The 26,441-nt window shown below is 46.1% G+C and overlaps 1 protein-coding gene across 8 annotated transcripts in view; it reads left to right on the forward strand.

The window, feature by feature from the left end:
• The first annotated feature begins 17,823 nt into the window (after positions 1-17,823).
• Myo10 (myosin X) overlaps positions 17,824-26,441 on the forward strand; it is a 212,046-nt gene continuing 203,428 nt past the window's right edge. For all 8 annotated transcript variants that reach the window (XR_007588420.1, XM_050120457.1, XM_050120458.1 and 5 more), the window contains exon 1: positions 17,824-18,313. Coding sequence is in view for 7 of the 8 variants with exons in the window: in XM_050120457.1 (XP_049976414.1) it covers positions 18,293-18,313 (21 nt within the window). In the remaining variant the exon portion in view is untranslated. The remainder of the gene's footprint in view (positions 18,314-26,441) is intronic.

The raw sequence follows: 26,441 nt of genomic DNA on the forward strand, positions 1-26,441 counted from the left end.
CAGAAGCGGAGGTCAAAGGTGGCTGACACACTCTGCAAGAGCAGACATGAAAGCCATTGATTCTTACATCCGAGGAACTCCCCTCGGATAGCTTGCAACACTGCCCTGCAAACGTCCCATTTCACTTCTCTTGGAAACCTTTCTTCTTCCATGTTGGTTCCTTGGCCTCAAGCCCCTTTGCGGGGATAGATCCTGGTCTTGTGAAAGTCCCAATCTCTGAAAAGCCAATCACCAACACAAATTCGGGTCAAAATTGAATATTAAATAGCATGAATGAAGAAATGGCCACAAGTTATACATTTTTCAAGTTTATTATTTGGTAGACTACATGCTCTTTGTACTGGACAGCTTTTTCCCTTGACTTGACACAAGCTAGAGTCCCTCAACTTAGGGACTGTCACCATCAAATCACCTGTAAATAAGTCTGAAGGGCATTGTCTTGGGCAAGTCTATGGGCAAGCCAGTAAGCTCTGATTCAATTCCTGCCTCTCGGTTCCTGCCTTGGGTTCCTTCCCTGACTTCCCTTCATGATGCAAGAGAACAAAAACCTTTTCCTCCCCAGGTTGCTTTGGGTCATAGTCTTGGTCACAGCAAGAGAGAAAAAACCCCACCACTCCTTGAGCATCTCTGCAGAGGATAGCTCACCTGTGCTTGCATTTGCTATAGAGATAGAAAGGAAATTAGTCTGTACTTTAGCATGATTAGCAGAAAACCACATTTTACCATTGATAGCACAGAGGAGTTTGTCTACATCACACGGAATAAAAGTTAACGCCCGGTACCTTTTCAGGTTGACGGACATTTTTGGCAGATTTCATTCACATTTCTTGTATATATGAGTTGTCGGATTTTTAAAACTTTTCAGATTTGCTTTATTTATTTTAAAACTGGTTCACTGCTCCTGGTACTGGGCACCATGGGTCACACACAGGACTTGACCTCTTGTCTCATTCTCAGATCTACTTCCTGAGGGTGTATACTGAGCAGAAAGAGTCAAGGAAGCAATGGCCACTCTCAGACAGTGAGTATTCATTTCACTACAAATCCCAAGCTTCCCCAAATGTGGAAACCCATACCGTTTGTGATGGCTAATTTTATATTTCAACTTAGCTGGCCCCCAGTGTCCATATGGTCAAGCTTTATTAATGTTTCTGGTTGGATGTTTGGAGGTGAGATTTACATTTAAATGTGTGGGCTTTGGTAAACGGAAGGTCTCCTCACATAGTAGGGTCCTCATCCAAACAGCTGAAGAACTAACCAGAACAAATACTGACTTCATCCAAGCAAATAGAAATCCTGCCAGCCGATGGTCTTTGGACTCTACCGCAGCTTTGTTGACCTACCTGGCGGAGTTTGAACTGCTTCCACGCTCATGTAAGTCAGTTCCTAAACACATGCAGCTATGGTTTGAATGTAGAAGGTTCCTCCTTGCGGAAGGCTTGGTCACAGCTGGGATCTTCTATTTTGGAAGTGCTGGAAACTTAGCAGAGCCACACTAGCTGAAGTACTTACTGGAGGGAAACCCTTGGGCTCTCTCTGCCAGCCAATGTTGTCCTACTTGGTCCCCCACCCACCTACGCTGGTGATTAAATCAGGAATAGACGGTGTTGTTGTGCTGGGCTCCCCGAACCTACACTTTCGTCTTGATCTTCCAGCCTCCAAAACTTAAAAAAAAAAAAAAAAGTCTCTTAAGTTACTCAATCTAGAGCACCTAGTTAAAGAGTTATACCCAAAAGTCTCAGGAAAATCTAAATAAAAATATTAACTTTAAGACCCTATGGTTCAGCTCTTGTATGGCAAATACTTTGAAAGTAAACACCCTCATCCCACTGTCACAGTAATTCCCATAGATGATCAACCTGTACGAACACTTTATAAAACAGAATATCAGGATATCAGGACCTTGATGTATAAAAGCTTATTTTTCCATAATTAAAATAAGAAGATAGGCTGCTGTACAGAACTGGTAGGGTGGAGTGGGGGCTTCAAGTCTCTTGGATACCTCCAGTTTTCTGTTTTTCTATTTTAATATTTCCTCTTTTAATTTTTTAAAGGTTTACTTTATGGGTGTATCTGCACCATGTGCTTGCCTGGTACCCTCAGAAGCCAGAGGGGGAACTGGATCCTCTGAAGCAGGAGTTACAGATGGCTGTGAGCCACCATGAGGATGCTATGAATCAAGGCACGGTCCTCTGCAAGAACAGCCAGCACTCTAACCCACTTCGCCCTCTCCTCAGCCCAGGTTCCTTACTTCCTATCACGCTGATCAGAGTGCGTATAACAGAGTAAATGCTGGAAGAAAAGCAATAGATAATGCTAAGGACATGCCTGCCCGGAGTTCTGTTATGAAGAGAAGCTGAGAAACGAAAGCAAAGACAGAAGGTGTTGTTTTATCACCGGCACTGTGGCTGCACCTGAATCCAATGCTGGTTCAGCTGTTAACTGTGACCCCGTAATCACTCCCCTGCCGCTCAGGTGAGGCCCGAGGAGATGGGAAGCTCTATTCTGTGGTCCCTCATGAGTTACTGTCACTCATGAGTTCATTCCTCTCCTCAAGTTCGTCGGGGTTATATTTTTCATGCTTACTTCAGAGTTCCTCGACTAATCCTGTAGTCAGGAGCTGCTAATTTGTCCCAGCCACCCAGAACCAAAATAATGACACAGAAACTGTATTAATTAAATCACTGCTTGGCCCATTAGCTCTAGCTTCTTATTGGCTAACTCTTACATAATTATTTAACCCGTTTCTATTAATCTGTGTATCGCCACGTGGGTGTGGCTTACCGGCTAAAGTTCTGTCATATGGTCTCCGTGGGGCTACATGGCTTCTCTCTGACTCTGCCCTCTTTCTCCCAACATTCAGCCTAGCTTTCCCCACCTACCTAAGTTCTGCCTTATCACTAGGCCGAGGCAGTTTCTTCATTCATCGATGGGATTCACATCATACAGAGGGGAATCCCACATCATAATCCCAATCCATAATATATTACTCTCTTAGCCTTCCCTCAATTTCTCCCCACAAATGGTCTATCCCCAGGAACACAGAATTACTGTATTCCTAACATTAGAATTCCTGCACGCCTCGGCCAGGCCTTTCCCTGTTAGTGTGATTTACTGCACTTATCCAAACACCAGCTCAGGGACTCGGAGTTCTGCGGCTGTTGCTTTCTGTTTAAAGTTCTGTTTGTCCTTGGGTAGTGACCAGCCAGAGTTGCTTGCTATAGGAAGGTGGAGTCAGGAGAAATCTAAACAGAATTCTGTGCCCCCAGGGGAGAGCAGAGGAGTGACTGTGGGATTGTTCCAGGCCAAGGCCGCTGACCAGAATCAAAAGGAAGAGTCTGGAGAAGGGACTGCAGTGGCTTGGGGACAGCTCTCGTGTTTGCCCAGGCTGGAGGCTGGAGAAAGGCCACCCACTACACGCCACGCCCCCATTCCTAGGCCAGAGGGAAGAAAGAAGGGACCAGTGAGTCTGTCTTAGCCTTTGTCACAAGGGAGAGAGACGTTACCTGGGCCATCAGAAAACCCACTGTGTGTCCGGTATTCTCTTAGAATACCTACTGTGTGTCAGGCACTGATTTAGGTACCTTGTGAAGCTCAAAAAACACAAGATGACGTAAAGCGAAATCACCAGAGATTCAGTTGCAGAGCTGAAATGTCCCACTACGGACTCGGTCCTGTCTTACACTGAGGCTCATGGGCTTTCGTTCGTGAGTGGATATAGCAGAAGAGAGGGGAAAGACTTGAAAGACCAATGACTAGGACCCGGGATCCAGCTGCTTCTTCATATCGGAAATGAGTAGAATAAAGACTGCTCACTAGTGGTTGTTAGCATCCAACGGCGAAACACAGGCAAAGCATTCAGTGCTTCTCCCCGGCTCGGCTCTGGCGCCTGCTCTCTCCTTAGTCCTCGGTGGTAACAGTGGTGGTGGGAGCCTTGTGATCCATCTTGACAACGTTCTCACTTGAGTATTTTGGTTAACAAGTTGATCGCGCCTCATTATTCCTCTGGTTTATGCTTCAGTGACAGGGCTCCTTCTGTGTGTGTGAGGACACGGCAGGAGATACAGCTGACACACCCATCCCCTAAGATCAAGAACCCAATGTTTTAGTGGGAGATGGCAGACAGCAAGCTTGGAGATACAGTAAACATAAAGCCTGGATCAGCAGATCGTTGTGAGGGGGACGGAAGTAAATATTTAGCCTTCGCTGGTTAGGAAGTCCATCTTCACAGCTGGTGTGATCAGGTCTGCACCGCAACACAACGGTGTCCACGTTCAACCTGTAAGTTACCGACAATGGCTTCGCCTCAGCAAGCCTGGTGCTAGATTCCAACCACGGGCCACCGCTTGCTGACGTGTGCAGACAGTCATTTCAATGAGTGATAAATACTGGGGATGAAATCGGGTGGGATTAATGTCTTATCGCAGGTTAGGTGGGCTGACGAGCTAACATCTGTCCTGAGCCCCCAGGGAGGAGGTAAGAAAGCTTCACAGCGTAAATAAAGATGAGAACACCTCAGAAAAATGTCACACGTAAAGGAAACGCGTGCAAAGGCCCCAGCAATTTTAAACTCCGAGGCTGTTACTCTTTAGTCAAAGAAGCTAGAGCGTCATGGCTGAGAGGAAGAAGGCAGGTCCTGGCAGGCTTTGTCAGCCTCATTAACATCTGGCACTGATTCTAAGTAGAGAGAGTGGCCTTGGAGGTATAAGGGCCCCACGTACAGGGTTGTTGGTTTGCTTGAGGGTTTATGACAAGGCTCCTGTAGCTTAGGTCGGTCATCAGTTTGCACCACGTTTTAAAGATCACTCTTGCCGTGGTGGCAGCGGTACAGAAGTGACAACAGTAAAGGAGACGTGGAGAAAGAAAGTTCCAGATATGTCTGGCTCTCGAGGCAGTAGCTGGAGGAGGGAGCATCCATTTTCAGGGCTACTCAGGCAGGCTAGCCACTGACGCATGTGTTCTGGCTGGGGAGCAGAGGATGCAATGGTAAGAAAGGATGCTGGGGGTGAGAAAATATGGGCTTCAGAGAGAATAAGGGGGTGTGGGTTCCTAGTGGGAACAGGAAATGACACAGCAGTCAGGTTGCTGCAGAGCATCTCCCAAAGGGGTGTCCAGTTTCTGGCTACTTCTCACCTGATATCACCTCATTTGTTAGTTGGGTCTGATCCTGAGCCCTGGAGAATGCCTGGTTTGTCTCTCCCTCACCCTTCACCCAGGGGTTTTTAGTGGCTCAGAATCCCTTATTCTCTTCCTTGTACCCTGAAAGCTGCAATACTCTGGACTCCAAGATAAACACTAGTCAGCCTATAGGTTTACCAGGGTAAATATGCAAGCCATCTTATCTCCTAGTGCCCTAAGTACCCGTGGAGAGTACCCCTTCAGAAAATTCCTCCTTCACCCTCCTCCCAGGTTCACAGTCTCTCATCTCTCTCTCTCTCTCTCTCTCTCTCTCTCTCTGCCCCACGCCTATCTCGCCTATCTCGTTAGAGCCCTGCCTTTCTTATCTTCCTCCTGCATTCCAAACTCTCTTCTAAAAAGCTCAGGTTAATCTCATCTCCTCTGTCTCTCTGACCACCTCTGCTAGATGAGAAGAGTCTCTGCTCCAGGGTTTTTGGTCTTAGACCTCTGGTAATTTTTTTGTTGTTGTTGTTTTGTTTTTCGAGACAGGGTTTCTCTGTGGCTTTGGAGCCTGTCCTGGAACTAGCTCTGTAGACCAGGCTGGTCTTGAACTCACAGAGATCCGCCTGCCTCTGCTGGGATTAAAGGCCTGCGCCACCATCGTCCAGCGGTCTTAGACCTCTGTTAGCAACATCTCCATGTTGTTATTATTGTTGCTGTTGTTCTGTGGTACTGTGGCTCGAACCCATGCTCTCGTGCATGCAAAAGCAAGTCCTCTACCCATCAAATCTTTTTTTTTTTCTTCTTAGTTTTGAGATTCAGGATCTTGTGTGTTCCATGCTGATTTTGAACTTACCTTATTTCTTTCTTTTTCTTTTATGTGTATGGACGTCGTGCCTTCATGTATGCCTATTCACCATGTGCATGTGTGTACCTGGTACCCACTCAGTCCAGGAACCAGTGTCCAGTTCCTGGAACTGGAGTTGCAGGCTGTTGTGAGCACTAGAAACTGACCCTGAGTCCTCAGGAAGAGCAGCCCGTGCTCTTAGTGTCTGGGCCATCTCTCTAGTCCCTACCATTCACTTTGCGTGCAAGGATGACCTTAGACTTCTGATTCTCCCACCTCCACTTCCCAGATTTTGGGATTACAGTCTGATGCCACAAAACTGTGTTTATACAGTGCTGAGGGGTCTAACTCGGGGCTCTCTCTGTGCAAGCTATCTATATACCATTGTATCAACTGAGCTATACCACCAGCTCTCAAGTTCTTTTTTTACTGTGTGTGTGTGTGTGTGTGTGTGTGTGTGTGTGATCTCCTGAAACTGATATCCAGTTATCTGTGTGTTGCTTTATTTTCTGAGTCCTAACTCGCAAGGACAAGAACAATAAATTATAAAGTAGTCTTTGTAAAGAAGGTGTCTTCATACTAATCTATGGGAGCAGATTAAGTTATCGGGAATTCTGTGAGCAAGTTGTTAACCATAGCCATTGTTCAAGATGAAGTTGCACAACATATAATTAAATACATTCTATTAAAACAAAAGGTGGTAACTACCGGAAGCTCATTACTTTTAAATTATCCTGGCTACACTTACTTATTACCTGTGTAGTGGAGGCTCTTTTTGTCTATTGTAGCTTCCATGGTAGAAATCCCAATGAATAGTGTACTAACTGTTTATATGTTTCCAGCTCCATAGAGATCCACGTTGGCATTTTCAAACCAGTGAGGATATCGACACCCCAAGGCCTGTTGAATGCCGTAACCCAGGAGGACAATTTTTTTCTAGAGTTCATTGTCTAATACCAGCATACTGATTGTAAACTGACTTAATGGAATTTTGTCTTGTTTTGTTTTTGGTGGTGGTGCATGACTTAATGGAATTTTAAAGCAGACATTCCATGTTCTTCTCCGTTAAATTCACATCTGGACACTCAGCCTTACTAGCTCACTGCTTGGTGCCTGCATTAGCCCATTCTCCATTACTGTAAGAAAACACCCGAGGCCGGGAAGCTTATTGAGTCCACGGCTCTGGAGGTGGAAAACTGCAAACAGCATGATATCATGTCACATCTTGAAGGACGATATCGTGATGGTTGCAGGAGAGAGGAAGAGATCACGTGGTGAGACAGGAAATCAGGGCTCTGATGCAGAGCTGAGGAGCCAGGAGGTAGAAGAATGGGAACCTTGCTCCTTTGTAACAGCCTTCCTGGGAGAACTAAGCCTGCTGCCGCGAGTACTCCTTTAACTCCTGCGAGGTCAGTGCTCCTGACTCCTTTACCCTGCACCGAGCTCTGTCCCCTCCCTCCCCCGCCCCAGCCCCTTGTGTTTCATACCGCCTTCCAGTGTAGTCATTCTGGGGACGAAGTTCCCGCATATGAGTATTTGCAGGGTGGACCACATCCACATCAGACCAGTAATCTGCTAAAATGCTTTTCACACCTAGGCTGGAATGTGCGCTCCTTTCTTCTCTCGCTGGCAGATTTGGGATTCAAGAGCAGTTTTCTTTGAAACTTCCTTTCTGGTTCCCTTTGGTTGGTGAGGTTCCCAGAGCAAAGTGTCACAAACTGTGTGGCTTACATAACAGAATTAATTTTTCCCCCCGACAAGTTTAGAGGCTTAAAACCCAAGTTTGGTTTCTCCCCAGGCTTCTCATCTTGGTTTGCACAAGGCACCTTTTCCTTGAGTCTTTGTGTGACCCGCCCCGCAGTGTGTTCTACATATTTGGTTCTCATTGGAGAGTCAAATGTTCTCTTTTTAGTGTGCACCCTTATTCCCAGCACTAGGAGAATGTCTGTGAGTTTCAGTCCAGTCGAGGCTGATCTACAGCAAGTTCCAGGCTAGCCAGGGCTAAATAATGAAACACGATCTAAAACTTTTTTTTTTCTCTTTTTGGTTTTTTTTTTTTTGAGACAGGGTTTTTTTTTTGTGTAACAATTTTAACTGTTCTGGATCTCACTCTGTAGACCAGGCTGGCCTTGAACTCACAGAGATCCACCTGCTTCTGCCTCCCGAATGCTGGGATTAAAGGCGTGGGCCACCACCACCTGGCACTTTTTTTTTTCTCTCTACAAAATGACACAAATCAGACTGTGTGGGCTCTCCCTCTCGTCTTTCTCTATTTTAATTGCCTCTTTAAAAGCCCCGATTGCAAATACAGTCTCGGTTTGAGGTTCTGTGGGTTAGAGCTTCAATATATGAATTTTCAAAGATACCATTTAACCCATGACAGTATAATTTTACATATGCTTTCATCCCAGGAGTCCCCACAGCCATTTTAGCATTCTCTCTCTCTCTCTCTCTCTCTCTCTCTCTCTCTCTCTCTCTCTCTCCTCCTTTTCTGCAACTAGCCTATTGACTTCCTACCTCATTCTTCTCTGTAACTCCTAATGTGTGACACCAGAGTCACGAAGTCAGCATTTTCTTAAACAATAGAAGAAGAAAAATGAGTATAGTTCTTTTACAGAGGAAATATGAGCTTTATTCTTCTAACTAGCACTGTTCTTATGATTTTCAGGCATTACCCAAAGATCAGGAAATTGCAGAAGAAGGTAAAGAATAAGGCCAGTTGCCCTTACCACGGTCATCTAGAAATAATAACACTAATCACTTTTGTCCTTTCACTCAAAGTCCGTTATGCTCTTAATTTATTACAGGAAAGACACACATACACACACAATTGCTCCCTAATATCTTGTTATTCCTTCTTTTAGGTAATGATTTTAGCTGAAGGCAAATAACACAAAATGAATATGATTTTTTTTTTGGCTTTCCTTGCTACTGGCAACTAAGTTCTGCTAATAAAAAATAAAAATTATGATTGGAAAGAACTAGAATCTTCCTTTAGAATCTGCATGCATGCTTTGTGCTCTTGGTAATTTTCCTGCTGCTTCCTATTATCCCAGGAACAGAGGCAAGGCTATATTCCAATGTGTCAGAAAGGCCTGGATGCAATGCCCCTCGGGGCCTTCTAGAATAGTCCAGCCTTTCAGGCTTTTGTCTGTGATGAAAAATAAATATATGTTCCAAGTTTCTTTATCAAAAAAAAAAAAAAAAAACAGGGCTGGAGAGATGGCTCAGAGGTTAAGAGCATTGCCTGCTCTACCAGGGGTCCTGAGTTCAATTCCCAGCAACCACATGGTGGCTCACAACCATCTGTAATGAGATCTGGCACCCTGCTCTGGCCTGCAGACATAGACACAGACAGACTATTGCATACATAATAAAAAAAGTAAAAAAAAAAAAAAAAAAAAAAAAAACAAATAAAACCTCTCTATAACAGAAAGATGAAACAATGTTTTATAACTTTTCTTTTACTTATTCATATCCAATAATCTTATTATTTTAGCTGCTAAATCATATGGATTAAACTTCTACAGAGTTGGCTGTATGGTGGTTTAGGCCTTTAATTTCAACAGGGGCAGAGGCAGGAGGATTTCTGTGAGTTAAAGTCCAGCCTGGTCTACATGAGTCCCAGCCAGCTTGGGCTACAAAATGAGACCTATCTCAAAAAAGAAAAACTGTTGCCTGGTTGCATTTATACACACTATCCAGGGCAAGGGCCTCCAAATAGAAAGCAAATCTGTGGTGTCTAGAGACTGAGGGTATATGCAAATTAGCAGAGTGCTATGTATGGGCTTGCTTTGGGGGTTATGAAAAACACTCCAGAACCACATTGTGGTTATGTTTGCATGAGACTATGAATATATTCAATGCCACTGAGTTGCACACTTATGAACCTAGCTTTCTCTCAGTTTCACTTCCCTATTATGGTCTGGGTATCGAGCATCCTCCCAGCTCCAGAAAAGACTCATGTGTTAAGGTTCAGGCCCTGATTTGGCAGTGTTTGAACTGACGCATCATCAGGGCTCTAGCCTTGTCAGTGGATTAGTCTATTCGTCTAGGTTTATGATTGAATGAACTCTGGGGAGGCGATAGAAACTGTAGGAGGTAGAGAAGGGACCTAGCTGGAGGAAGTAAGTCGCTGGGGGCATGCTCTGTAGTGACCCCCACCTCAGGGTCTCGTGTATCCTAGGCCAGCTTCAAACTCATTACTTAGCTGGCAATGACCTTGGGTTTCTGAGCCTTCCACTTCTACCTCCAAGTGGTGCTGAGATCAGTCCAGGACTGCGTGAATGCTGGATAAACACTCTCTCAACTGAGCTGTGTGCTCAGCCCCAAGGAGGCTATTTCTTGTTCCTGATCTGTCCCTGTCCCCTCTTTGTTTCCTGGCCACTCTGTGGTAAGCAGCTTTGTTCCATCAACCCCTCCCTGCCGTGATATTTGCTTTTATCAGAGGCCCATAGCAAAGCAACCAATGACCACAGGCTGATACCTCTGAAACCATGAATCCAGATAAGTTTTTCCTTCTTTTGCATTGCTGTTTCCAACTGTGTTGTTGTATTGACAGAAAACTGATGAACACACTCCCCTCCCCATGAAATCTGGTCCCAGATTCTTTGCACACTCTTCTGTTAAGAGGGCCTAGAGTCCCCCTCAGCCCCAGTTTAGGGTCTGACCACTTACTTGTGGCTAATACCATTCAATTTCTGTACCACTTCTCAAAAAGTCTTCCAGGATAGGCAGGGTGATGCACACCTTTAATGCCAAGGCAGAGGGCAGCCTGGTCTACAAAGCAAGTTCCAGGACAGCCAGAACCACACAGTAGAGACAACTTTCCTCAGGAAAAGAAAAGAAAAAAAAGTTTGCTGTGTACTCTGATGGAATCCAAAGCCTGCTATTTCATGGATCTGGGGGTGGGGTGGGAGGGGGGGGTGTTCGAACTGTTCCATGGAGGCTCCTCCCATTAGGGACCACTTTGGCTCACCAACCATTTGGCTGCAGCCTCCCAGTGACTGAACTGGTGGCAGCCACAGCAGGAGCCGAGTCATACCACCAAACTGTGAATAAGCCCACCATGGTCCTCAGCCCTTAGTTTGGGTGGCTGGTTATAGAGACATAGTAGCTACCCCAAAGGATATGCTGCCCTGTGTGTTTGCCACTGTGTACTTAACCCCTCTGAAAGGCCATCATCGGCTGTGCACAAGTTTTTAACTTCCAACAGATCTGCTCCGCACATCCTTAGAGAAATGACTCCACTCTTCTTTGAACCCCCGCCCTGAGACTCAGCAGCGACACGGAAGCTTTCGGGAGGAAAAACCCAGACACAGTCTCAACTCTCTCAAGAAGCAAAACAAATGGTGGTATTTCCCGGCAGCCTTATGAGAGGAAATCAGGGCTTTCCGGGTACTAAGGAGCGCTTGCTTCAAGTCAACCCAGTGATATGTGTCAGGAGTTATCACATTTCACACAGCGGTGGCCACTCCTGTGCTTTCCTGATGCAGCAACTCAAGCCTTCCCTCTGGGTATATGGGTGTATATTTGACTTAATTACAGTACTGATGTTCTTATGGCCACTGCCTCTGCTGTGCCCTGTGCAATTACCGTAAGCTTTGGGATTAGATTCCTTCATTAATCCTTACATGGGTATATCAATCAGTAGAAGAAAAGCCGTGTATCTGGAGTAAGGGTGGTTTGGAAATTCTCCTTTGGGTTGGAAAGATTCCTAAGGTAGGACACTCTCCGTACATGGTTATGACCACCAAATGCTGCAGGGCAGGCCAAAAGGCTGTGTGGCCGCCCTTTGCTCTGGCTGCTGCTTTCACAAACTCAGGGAAGTTGGTAGAAGGTGATGGGGAGGGAGAAGAAGCCTCCCTGCGGGGCATAAAATGTGAAGAAGAACCTGAGCCATTTTAAAGTTTAAGCTGCAGATTCGGGCCTGGGCAGACGTCGTTTAGAAAGGAATGGTAGCTGGAGTGATGAGAATGGGTAGCGAGGATGCTAGAAGGAGAGAGAAATTCTATGCCTGGAAGTGATTCAGTTGTGGAGGAGAGAGAGGAAGAAGGGCTTGCAATAGGGCCAGAAAGAGGCTGGAGCATTTGTCAAGCATTCATGGGGCCCTCTGTTCCATCCCCAGCACCCTGCATATAATGAGGTGTGTGTGTGTGTGTGTGTGTGTGAGAGAGAGAGAGAGAGAGAGAGAGAGAGAGAGAGAGAGAGAGAGAGGTCCAAGAGATGTGAGTGCAGACAAGTGCACTGTCGTAAGAGTTACAAAGGACTGGGCACATAGTATGTAGGGCCCAGTGCCAGATTAAAAGCAGGGCACTTTTTTTTTTTAATTCTCAAGTACTAAGATAGCTACATCAAAGGAAATGACGCTACGGCAAACTCTACAGGTTGCACAGGTAGACGTTGGCCCTGGAATTAAGAAGCTAGAGAATTTCAAAGGAAGGACACATCAAAGAGGATGAGATTTGAACACAGGGGCAGAGGACAAACATCAGAGCACAGAGGACCAAAGTGTTGACAGCTTGCCAGACAGAGTATGCGCAGAGGACTGAGGACTACGTCCCTTCTGCCTTACTGTAATAGAACATTGGAGGCTGGAGAGCGTGTAAAGAATATTTTCTTGGTTGGTGATTCTGGCACTTGAAAAAGCTAAACAGCACAATACTGGTGTATGGAGAGAAAAGCATGATGGGAAGCCGGCATGTGTAAAAGACACTGACTGAGCAGGAGGGGTAGCACCACTTTATAATAACCTACTTTTGGGGGGTGGACGTTAATTCCTACCAACAGTGGAGCGTCTGAGACAAATTGTATCCAGTCACCCTTTGACTTTTATATAGCCAAGAATGATCTTGAACTTCTGATTTTCCTGCCTCTGCTTCCTAAGTGCCAGAATTACGAGTGTGTGCCTTCCCAAACAGCACTACCGACCGGGGACCGCGTGTTTACATACTTGAGGCTGTAGATGCCATCACTGTAACACACAGTGTGATCAAAGAGAAATGTCCCCCAGAGACTCGGGTGTTTGAACACATAGTCCCCAGTTCGTGATGCTTGCAGGGCAAGGTGTAACTGAGGGCAGGCTTTAAGAGTTTAAGTCTCACACCTACTTCCACTTCTCTTTTTCTCTCCGCTTCAAGGTATGAATAAAGGTGTGCTCTCTCAGCTTCCAGCTCCGCTCATTCGCTCTCTTACCTCTCCCTGCCATTAAGGACTCTTATTCCTCTGGAACTGCCAACCCAAATAAACTCTTTGTTCTATAAGTTGCCTTGGCCACGATATCTTACCACAACGACCGGATGGAAGTAACCGATACACTTTGGTTTATAGGACGCTGGGGCTCAAACCCAGGGCTTCCTGTGCACTGGGCAAGCAATTCACCAGCCGTCCTACGTTCTCAGGCTCTACCATTCCTCAATATCATTCCTTTATGGCCCCAGCCTCCAACACAGGAACCTTTGGGAAGAACTAACCATATGCAAACCATAGCAGGGACTGTGAAGAGAGACAGTCTAGTAGTGGTTCGGGGAATAATTGGGTTATGAACAAATCTTTCCAGAGTAGACACAACTGTCTTTGTGGCAAAGACTGAAAGTAGAAGAAAGGAACAAGTGAGAGCTTCAGGTCTGGAAAAGGTGACTGTGTGTGAATGATAACGGCGGTAAGAGGTGACGGACTTCGGAAAGGCTGCCTGCGGCCATTTTGGAGTAATAGAAGGAGGAGACATACAGGCAGAAGAGAATCAAGGAGAAAACAATGCAAACTTTCCAAGGTTATCATATGATGTATGATACTCAACAGGACCAGACCAGGCACGAAAATGGAATCCTCAGGTGCCAGGCACACACATGATGCACAGACATATATGAAAACAAAACACTTTACACATCAAGAACTTTAATGTTACAGATCCCCTTCATTTTTAATTACTTTTTTCAAAGAGACAAAATCCATTGAAAATTTAGGTGCTCCGTTCTGTAAGTGAACCGAAAGGATGGTCTGCTATTTCGTCAAAGCATGAAAAGAGTTTTAAATTGTGTCAGCTATTAACTTCTAATTTGTGTGAAAAACCCCTGCAGAACTTTCCCTTTCTCTAACTAGTAATTAGAGCATTACCGTGGCGCAATTAAGTGCTGGGTATTTAATAAAAATAAAGATAGTGGAGACACTCCACCTGCACACCCATCAAGATAAGTATCAGCAGCGAGAAAGCTCACAACAGAATTCAACCATTTGAATTCATAAAGGGAATTAAGACAACACCTCTCCATTGAAAACAAGCAAACACACGGTGGCGAACAAACAGGGCAAGATCATATTACTCAACTCATACATAGACACATAGAGCTTGAGCTAGGGAAAATGATCCAGTGGTTAGTCAAATTTTTTTTCCAGCTGTGGATTAATTATTTACCAATAAGTAAGAAAACTTCATTTTGCCTTTGAGGTGTTCCATTTTACACCTTATTAGCTTGATATAATATCTTTGATTTCTGTGTAGGAGAGCTGAGAACAAAGCTTGTCTCGGACTTACTGTCCTTGTGACTGTCACTTGACAGAGACAGGCTTTGACCTTTAGCTTTTGACCATCAGTAGCACAGCCCCAAGGGGAAGTTTAACAACTCAGATTAAAAACCAACCAAACAAACAGAAAAAGTAGCAAGAGTAGATGTTCTTAGAAATCTATTGATTTAAAAGTGCTTTCCTTTCTTTGTTAGTCTTGCTGGAGACCTTGGGAGTTTAACACAGGCTCCCAAGGAACCTCTTCCATCCGCAAGGCTTGGAGGTTGCCTGGCCTACAGGAATGCTTAGAATAACTTGGCTGTTTGTTCTGCAAACAGTCTTACTGCTAAGGTTTATCTTTCTACCTTCTTGAGAATGTGCATACAGACAGAAAATCTGACAGACTCTGCAAGGATCCTCAAGCCTCGAGTAGGCTGCCTGCGAGTTTAATACAGATTCCCAGGCACCCACTCTACTTTAGGGATTCAGGGCCAGGCTTTTGTCTGGTTTGTTTTCTTTCTCTTATATAATGTTGCCCTAGGGTGGTTGCATAAGGTGTTAAACATTTTTTAAAGGAAAGAAAATGATTACATAAATTCAACTTCCTAAATGGGATCTGGTGCAGTTATTAACCATATCTTCTTAAGTGACAAGCAATACCAATACTTTGTAGAAGAGTTCAAGCTATGAACTGGGCATGGTTCCTCATGCCTTTGGTCCCAGTACTAGGAAGGCAGAGGCAAACAGTTCTTTGATTTTGAAGCCAGTCTGGTCTGTATAGTGAGTTCTAGGACTGCCAGGGATAAATAAAGAGATCCTATCTTAACAGAACCCAAACAAAAATGAAAACTATACATTCATGTGGCTTCAAATTTTATGTCATGAGTGAACACTTCAAAGTATTTATTGTGCTGATGTGGTATAAAGAATAGTCAATTATATAAAAGAACATTAAAATACACAAATATGTATACATGTGATCAGATTATCATTGTTCAACCAAAATAAAATATTAAATCAGAATAAATGCAGAAAATGTAATAACTCATTGTTTTTATTAAACAAGAAAGATGTAAACAATACCATTTTATTTACCATAATTTTCATTTTGACCATGTAGTTCACAAACTGCGTTGTTTTAACATGAAGTTATGTATTGTTAAATTATAATAACAATCACAATAGCGCTTTAAAAACAACAAAACAAGCCTAGAGTGTTGGCCCATTCCTGTAATCCCAGTGCTCAGGAAGTTTAGGCAGGAGGATTCTGAATTCGAGACAGGCCTTAGCTGCTTAGTTTTAACAGATGAGTCTGGGTCCATGGCTCAGTGGGTAGAGTGCTTGCCCAGCATACACAAAGTTCTGGGTTCTACCCCCAGCAATGGAAAAGCTGAACGTGGAACCCAAATTTTGTAGATGGAAGCAGGAGAACCAGAAGTTCAAGGTCATCTTAAACTACATAAAGAATTCTGGAATATCTTGGGATACTTGGGATTCTGTCTTAAATAAAAATTAACAGACTTTAGATTTTTTTTTAATTTTAAATTTGCAGGAAGAGAAGGAAAAGTACTGAGTGCCCATGCTCCAGAGTAGCCCTAGGCTCCTCTATTGCCAACAGTTTTATTAGCTTAGCACTTCTGTTTCAGGTGAGTAGCCAGTAGTGGCTTGGACGGTGACTTCTGAAATGCCAAGGATGCCCAACAAGTCTGGTGCAGGACTGATGCTGGGAACTAAGCCACACACACACACACACACACACACAATCCAACAAGCCACACCCACACACTCCAACAAGTGCTCTACACTCCAACAAGTGCTCTAAATAATTTCTTTTGCAGAAATGTGTGCAGATTAATACCATAATGACTAAATTGTTCAGCTGCACTGTCTGAATGCAGTTGGTGTGGCAGAACTCCTTTGACCAAGTGCTTTGGTTGGTGTTGAGAACTGTTGCTATTTATCCTGGCTCCATCTTAACTTTCCTTCTTCCTGGTGTAAACCCGGGGAAGAAACCAATCACACAGCACAGGACGTGTATCATTAATTAGTTTATAGCTGAGATACCAACGCTAGTGAAACTGTTTTGTGTTACAAAGACGCTTACACTTTCAAATGAGGATTACAAGAGGGTTCGTTTCTTCAGTTATTTCACTTCGTTGAGCACAATACCCTCTCTCCAGAAGCGTCTGCTCTCCCAATTGCAGGTGGATAGGACACCAAGAAAAAGTCATAATGAGACTGGTCTTCCAACATCTGGAATAAAATAAGCGGGTTCCTAACCAGGTGGGGTGCAGCTTGGGCTGAGGAGGGCTGTGTCGTTTCCCAGAAAGTCTCCCCTGGAAGGAGTCTTCACGAGCTGCTAGCAGTTAGCAAGTCCCTAGAACCGCGCAGACCAGCTCACTGCTGTTTCCAGTTTGCCAGTTGCCAATCCGCCGCTGGGCTCCTGAGTCTGGCATCACCCAGCCGCCGGTCGGTTCAAAGGGTTCGTGGATCCCGTGCTTGGATGGCCTGGCCCTACTAAACTGCTCCAGAAGGAAACTCCCTCCGAGCTGTCGGGAGTTCTTTCTGCACTGGGCCAAGCACCACTTTTGAAGGGCCAACTGGATTCTTGCTAGGAAAGCAGATTCTTAGGAACCCCAGTCTGTGCTACAGATCCCCAGACTTCTGGCCACACTAAAGCTAGAGGAGTTACCTCGGTGGGAACCAGGACTTCTTTCATCTGCTCTGTTTTCTTTACGTCCAGGGTTGCGTTTTTAAGGAGCAATAGGGCACGTCCCCTTCCAGTGTACAAAACATTTCCCGGCGGCTATCACGAAAACTTCTAGCGCGACTTAGAGCAGAGAAACTCGACACGGAAAGGCAACTTCCAGAAGTTCGGATTCGTCTCCCCTTTTCCGCTTCCTGTCCAGCGATCGCACACCGGCAGAGCCGAATTGATGAGGTAGGCATAGAGCAGGTTCCTGGAGCGCCTAACAGTCACGGTCCCGGGGCCCCTCTCCCATCCCCTGTAACTGTCTAGTCTCTATGGCCAAGGGAAGAGTCAAATCCTCTAATGGCTCCTAGGCAGGTGGCAAGAAGACCCAGGAGAAGCGCACGGCAGCCAAGGATTCAGTGGAGGTCTAGGTGGGTAGCTCGGGCCCTCGCGGCCACAGCACACAAGTAAAGCTGAAGGCGGAGCCTTTGGGGGCGTGGTCGGGCATCCGGTGGGCGTGGTCTGGATATATTTGAGATCAGACTACCCCTGAAGGTTGAGGAGCTCTCGGGGGCGGGGCCGGTCCCGGAGTAGGCGTGGCCCTTCTCACGGAGGCGTGGTTCTGGGGTGGGGCGGGGCGGGGCGGGCGGAGCCCCGGGGTAAGCGAGAGCAGGCGGCTGGCGAGAGCCGGCTGCGCCTGGGGCCGGAGTGCTCACCGTTGTTGGCGCGCTAGTGAACCGCAGTCCCCCGCTCGGACCGAGCGCCCCCGGCGGAGCGCAGAGGGAGGCAGGCGCGTCGCCAGCCCCTGACCGCCCTCCCCCAGCCCGGGAAGAATGTGCCAACAGCTGTTCTCCGCCCGCGAGCACTTCGGCCAGAAGTGAGGAACTTGGAGGAAGAAGAGACAAAGGCTGCGGTTGGGACGGAGGAGGTCCGAGAGGCGGACAAAAGGTGCGTAGGAGCAGCGGCGACCGGGGGATGGCAGCGCGGCGGCTCCGCGGGCTGGAGTCGCCCCGAGGCGCGCCGTGACACGCGTGGCTTCCCCTGGACCTGCCGCCGCGCCACGCCGCGCGCTGCGCTGACTTCCGCGCGACTGCAGCCGCGCCGCCTGAGAAGAAGGTGCGGGCGCCGAAACAATGGACAGCTTCTTCCCTGAGGTGAGTGGCGGGCAGGACCTGGCGGAGACCGGCACCCGGACCGGCACACCGCGCGCGCCCCGGCGCCTGCGCGTCCCGGGGAGGGGAAACTTTGTGGGAGTCTCCTGAAACCCCACTCCCTCCGCCGGCCCCGAGTCTCGGATGAGTAAGCCTAGGCAGGTTGGGGTTTGTCCTGCTCTCGCATGTCCCCGGGCGTGGGTGGCTAGCTGACACTCCGCGCCAGGTGAGTCCTCGGGCGCCGGGCGGGGGAGAGCTGAGGGCCGGGGCGGCCCGGGTGCCAGGAAACGCGGTGAAAGGCGCAACCGGGACATGCCTTTCTCCAAGAAAGGTCTGGAACTTCCTTTGCCGAACGTGCGGGCTTCCTGTGCAGGGGCCAGTGGCTTCCAGAGCAGCGGGCTAACGAAGTGCGAGCCGGGCTGGCAGAGTCCAATCACTGCTTGCGCTGCCTCGTTGGGCCTTCAAGTCCGTGCTCTACCTAGCGGCGCTCGGATAGGAGGGCTTGAGGATAATTCCGGAGCACGTATTTAATGCCATTCTTTGGCAGATCTTGAATTCAAGTTTAAATAAAAATTCGTTTAGGGCAAACAAAGGTTATTTTAGAAGATGAAACCGATGCCCGTTTTAGGGTCTTTGAGGGCGGAACACCACAGTTACTTGAGACGCGACTTGAAAGTTCCCTTTCCCCCTGGGATGGAGAGCCGCTCTGGTTTCTTGGCACCGATTCCTTTCTTGGTTGTGTTTATTTAATAAATTCTGTTTAAGTTTAGAGGTTTGAAGTGGCTCAGAGTAAACTTAGCTGACTTAAGGGAGACTGATGTGATTTTTGCTGAAAGCCAGGGCGATGTTTTGTGAATCCGGGACAGTCTTAGAATCTTCCAGCAAATCAGAGTAGTGAGAATTTCCCTCTGCGTTAGCTAACTTGCTTTATCAGACTTAATTGGCTATAGTGTTTCAAGGTCTGACGTTCACTTACTGTATTCTCAGGCAGCCACTTAGAATAGCCACAGTGATGTATTGTGTAATGGTCGAATTGACTTTTTCCAAAGTGGATGTCTCTGTCACCCTGAAAAGGCAGCCTGGAAAGGAAATTAGTCATTCATCACTTAGGAAGAAAAGACCTATATTGAAAACTGTGACCCCATAGCATTTCCCAATTCCTGCGCTATTGTTTCATGCCTGTCGGAAGTCACTGGCACATTTGAGGAGTAAATGACCTTAGGCTGGACTTTTATCTGTAAGAAAACTGAAGTTCTGTGTCTAGGGCAAATAGTTCTTAACTTGGTGTCTTTTGGAAAATTTGTATGTAGTTGTCCAGTGCTGACAAGGCTCCTTAAGCCTGAGGACCAGCGGAGTTCAAGGTCTCCCCTTGGGGTAGAATTCTGCCCCCTAGTGCAAGTGGTGGGAACTTCATGATAACATGCCCAATCAGTTCCGGCATCCTGGCCTTAAAGTAACTCCGGGGGCTTCTTTTACCTGTTGGTCCTTTGGGAGGAGATCTCCGTGTCTCAGAGTGATCTTGGAAATAACAGTGAAGTTGGTTTTTCTTTTCTTTTCTTTTCTTTTTTTTTTTTTTTTACGGGTTAGCTATTTCATTTTCCCTGTTTCTAGTGAAGAACCTTATTTGAAGAATGTATTACCGGATCCACAACTCTTTCTCTTCCCTGCTGATGGCTGGTATTTCTGGAAGTTATTATTATTATTTTTTAATCTGCCAGTGTGTTTATGTTATCCTGGTGATTTCTAGTTAGCCGTCAGCATTCTGCCCCACACATAAAGCAGCGGGGCAGTAAAAAAAAAAAAAGCTAAACAATTGTGTTGTGATTGGAGACACACTCCCAACACACACCCTTTTGCTTTAATGTCTTAGAACACCATTTTGTTAACTGTTGGGTGAAGGTGTTCCTTATCCCATGAGACTAGAAGGCACAGAAATACAGTGTCCAAGGGCAGTCAGCTTATAGGGTCTCCTCCTCTCTGAGGAGTGTTCAGTTCTTCGCTAACTTTTTCTCTGTGATTTAGAGATAATGACTTGTTGCTTGTTAGCCAACAATTTGAAGTTCATGCGATCAGCTAAAAAAATGACCTGTGTGAGGCAGACAACAGGGAAGTAGGAAGCGCTTCCGAATCCCTGTTGCTGCTCAGACCTGGACTAGGTCTCTGCAAACTGGGTCCCTATGGCATTGTGGGCCAGGCACCTCTGTCCTGGAGGGGCTCTCTGCACCCATAGCAAAAGAGAACAGCTTCTCTGGCCTTCCTCTCAACGGTGCCGGTGACGCCCCAGAATGTATGCAGCTGTTACTGCAGGCCTACAGCGGCAGAGCTACACCCAGCCGAGCTGCCCTGAGTGAAGCAGTTGCCTCCCGGCCCTCATTCCTGCGTGTGCTTCTTGTCTGCACTTGCCTGCTCTAACTGGGAGCAGGCCTCCTGCTAGGGGCCAGTGGCGGCCAGGGAAGCTCGCAAGGCTTGTGCCAATCAGCTGATACCGCTGCCTTCAAAATTCGCTCCAGGATTGGCGGAAGGGACCGTGCCCAACTCCCCAGTCAGGTTTCAGTTTCTTCATGGCCTTCATTAAGTTTTTATGGCTTCTCTTGAGTTAATTGTGTGTGCTCACGCAAAGGAGCTTGCATTTCCAGCGTTTCTTGTGAAGTTACTGAAAAGTTGAGTTCAGGGAGAAATTAAATTTAGGTATGTCTATGGCCAGAAGCAATTATGTACAATAAAATAAACACACACAACAAACCAGTCAACCAAACAGCAACAACAACGACCTCCCTAAACAGTAAATAGCAAAGGTCAGTTGTAAAATGACAAGACTCTTATACAACATTTTTGAGGTTCGCTGTGGGCTCCGTGTTCCCGTCGTTAGAACCAAGAGGCTGCCCGGAATACAGCAAGGCACCAAGCATTTCCAGAAGAGCTGACCTCCTCTTTTTATTTTAGGCATAGGTGTGGCATAGGCTGTACAAGAGCAAGCCCTTGTTTGGATTAACAGCAAGATATAAATGGCCACATTGATTTTTCATAATAAATATGTAGAAGCTGCATGCACATAAATTTAAATATAGATAGCAGATATTAATGCTTCAAGAGACAGCTTGTTAATGAAAATATGCTAGATAACCCTATTTCTTATAGGCTGGTTCGATGTGACTTGGAAGAGGTTTAGCCCAATGCTGTTCAGAGGAGGACTAGAGGTGTAGTTTAGTGGTGGAGGCACTGAGTTTGAGCTTCAACACCGTACACACACACACACACACACACATCAATACACACACATACATACACATCACACACACAGCCCACACATACCTATACACAAGCATACACATATACCATAGACACATGCCACACATACAGCACTCACATGTACCATACACACCACATACACAGCACACACACATATCACACACAAACACACAACACACATATACACACACAACATACACATATACCATATGCACACACCACCCACACAGCACACACATATACCACACATACATACATATCATACACAGCACGCACACACACGCTCACACATACATATACACGCTCCTGCATAACTTGGGAACACACCATGGTTTCAGTTGTTACCTGGAGTTATTCTGAAAACATTTTAAACTAGAAATAGACCCCACCAAGCTTCTTTTTTCCTTCCTTCTGACTAGTGGAGCCTGTGTGTGTGTGTGAGCCAGCCACATTTCCTGTGACAAGAAAATTGACACATTGATATTTTCTGTCATCTCCACACCTCATCAGTTTCTAATGTGTGCAGGAGAGGTGCTGAGGACCTTTGTCCCGCCAGATCTTGAGGGCTACAACATCTCTTGGTGGCACTGGCTGGGTCCCCTTTAACGTGTTTTCCAATGGGTTTATAGTCCCTTGCCTTGTCTGCCCAGTCCAGAAGAATTTCTATTGTCAAGTCTCCCCCACCCCATATCCGGGACAGCAAAGCTGTAGGAACAGCTGCAAGCAGACAGTTGTTCTAGCCCAGAGTACTGAGCTTCTGTCCAGGGGAGGCCACGAAAGCCCGCCTCCCCCACATCACATGGCCTGATCTTACACCTCTCAAAATCAGGCAGACCTTCAGCATTTAACCGGAGTCCTGGAGAGAAAGGGCAGTGTTTGCTTGCCCAGCTCTGACCTTTTTCCATGGCTTCACCTGTGAGCATGCAAACCTTGACCGTGCTCATTCGCTCTTGTGGCCAGTAGGGTGGTAGTACCTTATTAATGCATTTCAAAACTGTGGCTTCAGAGGACCGATACGTATTTTCATGTTACGAATTTGCAGGGGGCTTGGAAAAGCAAGTCCCTGATGAAGTCTGCGTGAGGCATGGTACTGTTTCCCCAGCTGTGCAAGGGCCTTGTAGAGGCAAGTGGACGCCTTGCATTCCTAGCATCCACCCAGCCTGCACCATCTGTAGGATCAAAGCACTTGTAAGATCCCTGTGGTTAGCATGCCTTTCCCAGCTTTGACTGATAGTAGGTGGGTGTTCTAGTGTCTGCCTTGCTTGGTTGTTAGGCAAATAGGAGGTAAGATTTACCAAGCTCTACATGTGGTAGGTGGTGGGTATTTAAAGGTCAGTGATCAGAGCTACACTTAGAAGTCAAAAAAGATGCTGAGGATGGAGCCTGAGTTAGGTGCCCAGGACACATGAAACAGGAAGTAGTGGCTTATGCCGCAGTCCACTTAGGAGGTGCAGACAGCAAAATCAGAAGCCTGAGGTCATCCTCGACTTTATAGGAAGTTTGAGGTCAGCTCAATGCATGAAATACCTGTGTGGAGGAGGAAGAGAAGAAAAAAAGGAGGAGAAGGAAGAGGCCCCTGGTGGTGAATAAATCCAGGTACACATGGTTGCAAGGAAGGGCTGAGACATGTGACCCAGATTGTTTCCTGGTCTGATTGCATTGATTTGATTTGGTCCCCCTCCCCCCTTTAAACCTGGGAAGGTCTTGGAAATTCTGTGCTTCCAGAGTTCCATCTAGGTGACAGCCTGTTCTTACAGCCCATCGAGGGTGAGGTGCAGGTCTCCAGGTAGTGGCCACGCCTTCGCATCTTGTGACCCTCTTCCAGATTTCCACCACACTGAGTTCTTAACCTTCTGCTCGCTGCCCTGGATGCAGCCCTGCATCTTACCTTCTGCATCTTACCTAAGAGCCCTGCAGCTCTTACCTTCTGCTTGCTGCTGTGTGAAAAGATTGACTGTCTGTCCTGCCTGCCCACTCCAGCGGGTCACGATCACGGTCAGCTCCCCGCTGTCTCCCCCGAGCCTGCTTTCTCTCTTCTTGGTCTTTGGAGGAATTTGTTAACTGGTGGTTTTGTGTACTTTATATGACTTCCCCCTGCTCAAATGAGCAAACTGAACCCACGAGAGGTTAGAGATCTTACATATAAATAAATTCTGCTGCTCATGTACGTAGAAAAGAAAGTCCTCAAGGGTGGGGGTTGACCTTGGAATAGCAGATAGTTTCATTCAAAGAGCAAATTAAAAAAAAATAAAATATTTTTGTTTTGTTTTGTTTTAGGTCAAAGAGAGAGATGAGGGGAGATGTTTCTAACATTTTACAGTTCTTTGAAGATAATACTAAAGGGGGATACTGTTTGTTCCAGACTTACTTTGTGCCAGGCGTGTTGTTGAGTTGTTATTTTTATGCTTGTTTAGTTCATATGACCCTATGAATACTACTCGTTAGTTGTTTGTACCCTATGGATGAAGAAATGAGGCAAAGAGAGAGGTTGAGTAACTAGCCTAGTGTCATGCAGCTAGAGAATGGACACATTACTGTATGAATTCAGAATCAGTCCTTCCAAAGATACAGAAAGCCTCACGCACCCACCTTTTCTGTCCCTTTGTCCCTTTGTCTTTTTTTTAAAGCTTGCCTTATCTTTCCTTGGCTGTCACTAAGTCGTTTCTGAGTTGAGTAGCAAGTGGTTCTCACCTTAGAGACATCGAGGCTCTATGGAGAATGTTAATCAGCATCTCAACATGGCAGTGTTTTTTATTTGCCTTGCTTTTTACATAGGGAGGACAAGTGCATCTGTGTCCTTTAAAAGGCAGTTTCTGAAAGTATCTCAGCCTCAGGAGAGCTGTGAGGTCACTCTCACTGGGTACCTAGGCATTTCAGAAGGGCCTGGTTTATTAAAAGGAAAGGTAAGTTCCTTTGTTTCATGGCTTCTGATAGTTTCCGGAGTGGAGACTGAAGTTTCTGTCCCACCCAGTCCTGCAGCTGTTCAGTCCCAAAGAAACACACAGAGGCTTATATTAATTATAAACTGTTTGGCCTCTTAGCTCAGGCTTATTACTATCTAGCTCTTACAACTTAAATTAACCCATAATTCTTATCTGTTTTTAGCCACGTGGCTTGGTACCTTTTCTCAGAGAGGCATTCTCATCTTGCTTCCTGTGCATCTGACTGGTGACTGCGTCTCTACCTTTCGTCTTCTAGAATTCTCCTAGTCCTGCTGCCCCACCTATACTTCCTGCCTGGCTACTGGCCAATCAGTGTTTTATTAAACCAATCAGTGTTTTATTAAAGATTGACAAATCTTTAACAGTGTATAAGAGCATTCTCCCACAGTACCAGAGTGACTGTTGAGATGCCGTTTTCTCTCTTGAAAGGATGATGCTGACTACGTTCTTGGTGTTTCTTCACAGCAGCCCCCATTCCCTTGTAGCTGGACCCTCTGCAGAGCCCCCAGCAGGGAGGTTTCTCAAAGTACTCCTTGCATAAAACAACATGCTTCTTGCTAAGAGCTGTTTTGAAAATGTGTCCCATGGGCCTCCAGTTAGAATCTGCTTTCAACACCTACTTTTCATGTCACATGACACCGTACCACCTGACCTGAGAGTTACAGGGAAGGTGCTGGAGTGTTCTGGTGGCAGAGGCCCTAGGCCTGTGGAGATTTATGTTGAGGAAAGGACAAACTTGCAACCTCTGCCTCAGTACGTGCTTTTTAAAAGTTTGATTTCATATGTATAGGTGCTTTGCCTGCATGTATGTCTGGGCACAGCCTGTGTGCCATACTCCCAGGGGCCAGAAGAGGGCGTTGGATCCCCCTCGAAGTGGAGTTACAGGCCTACAGCAGTAAACCACCACGTGGGTGCTGTCAATAGAACCCTCCCTCCTCAGGAAGAGCAGCCAATGGCTGAGCTTCCTGCTTAACTGCTCAGCCATCTCTCCAGCACCTGTGCGCCCCCTCATTCCTCTTTGAGATAGGGTCTTGGAGTAGCCCCTGCTGACTTGCTTTGTAGCTTGGTTAGTCTTGCTATTAGGTGAGGATAGCCTTGAACCTCTCCTCAATGCTGGGATTACAGGTCTGTAACCACAATGTCACTACATCCAGTGTACACACAGTACTGGAAGTCTAGCTCAGTACTTCCTAGCACTGAGCCACCAAGGACTAGTACTTCCTACCAAGTGAGCTGCATCCCCAGAAAGTTCTTTTGTGGATGTCAGTCTAGAGGAGGCTTGCTTCGCTGGGCCAGGGCATTAGTTATTGATGCTGTCACAGAGTTCATACAACAGTTCTTAGGTTGAAATGTGAATGGGCTTGTGAGTGACAGATTTACTGATTGCTTGGGGAACTTCAAAATATTTTAATATAATTATATATGTCATAACCAATATAGCCGTATTGTGAATTTTCATCATTTCTTAAAGCAAGCCCATTTGTGCCCCCAGCCCTTCTACTACCCTGAGGGAGAACCCAATACCTAGTGCTAACTCAGCAAACACTCTACCGTGGTGCTGTGCTCCAGCCCAGAGCAAGGACTTTTTATATGGTTTCCATACTTTTCATGCTGTAAAGAAAACTGAAGAAAGAAGCTAAGAAGAAAGTCTGTTTAGAGCCGAGACCATGACTTGATGTGCATAGCTCAGAAAATAGTGTAGATAAGATTATGTTTGGAAGATTACACCTTTGAGAGTCCTTTTGTTTCTAGCCATATACATTTAAATTTTTAAAACAATTTTTAATTTTACTTATTTATTTTTGGTTTTTTCGAGACAGGGTTTTTATGACATTTAAAATGCTTCTTATAGTTCTTTCAGAGTTTCACACATCCATAACCTTCACCTCCCAACCCTCATTTTTTTTTTTTTTTTTTTGGTTTGGTTTTCGAGACAGGGT

This window comes from Alexandromys fortis, unplaced genomic scaffold (assembly GCF_014885135.2).
Source record: "Alexandromys fortis isolate MF-2015 unplaced genomic scaffold, M_Fortis_MF-2015_v1.1 scaffold_191, whole genome shotgun sequence".
NCBI classification, from domain to species: Eukaryota; Metazoa; Chordata; class Mammalia; order Rodentia; family Cricetidae; genus Alexandromys; species Alexandromys fortis.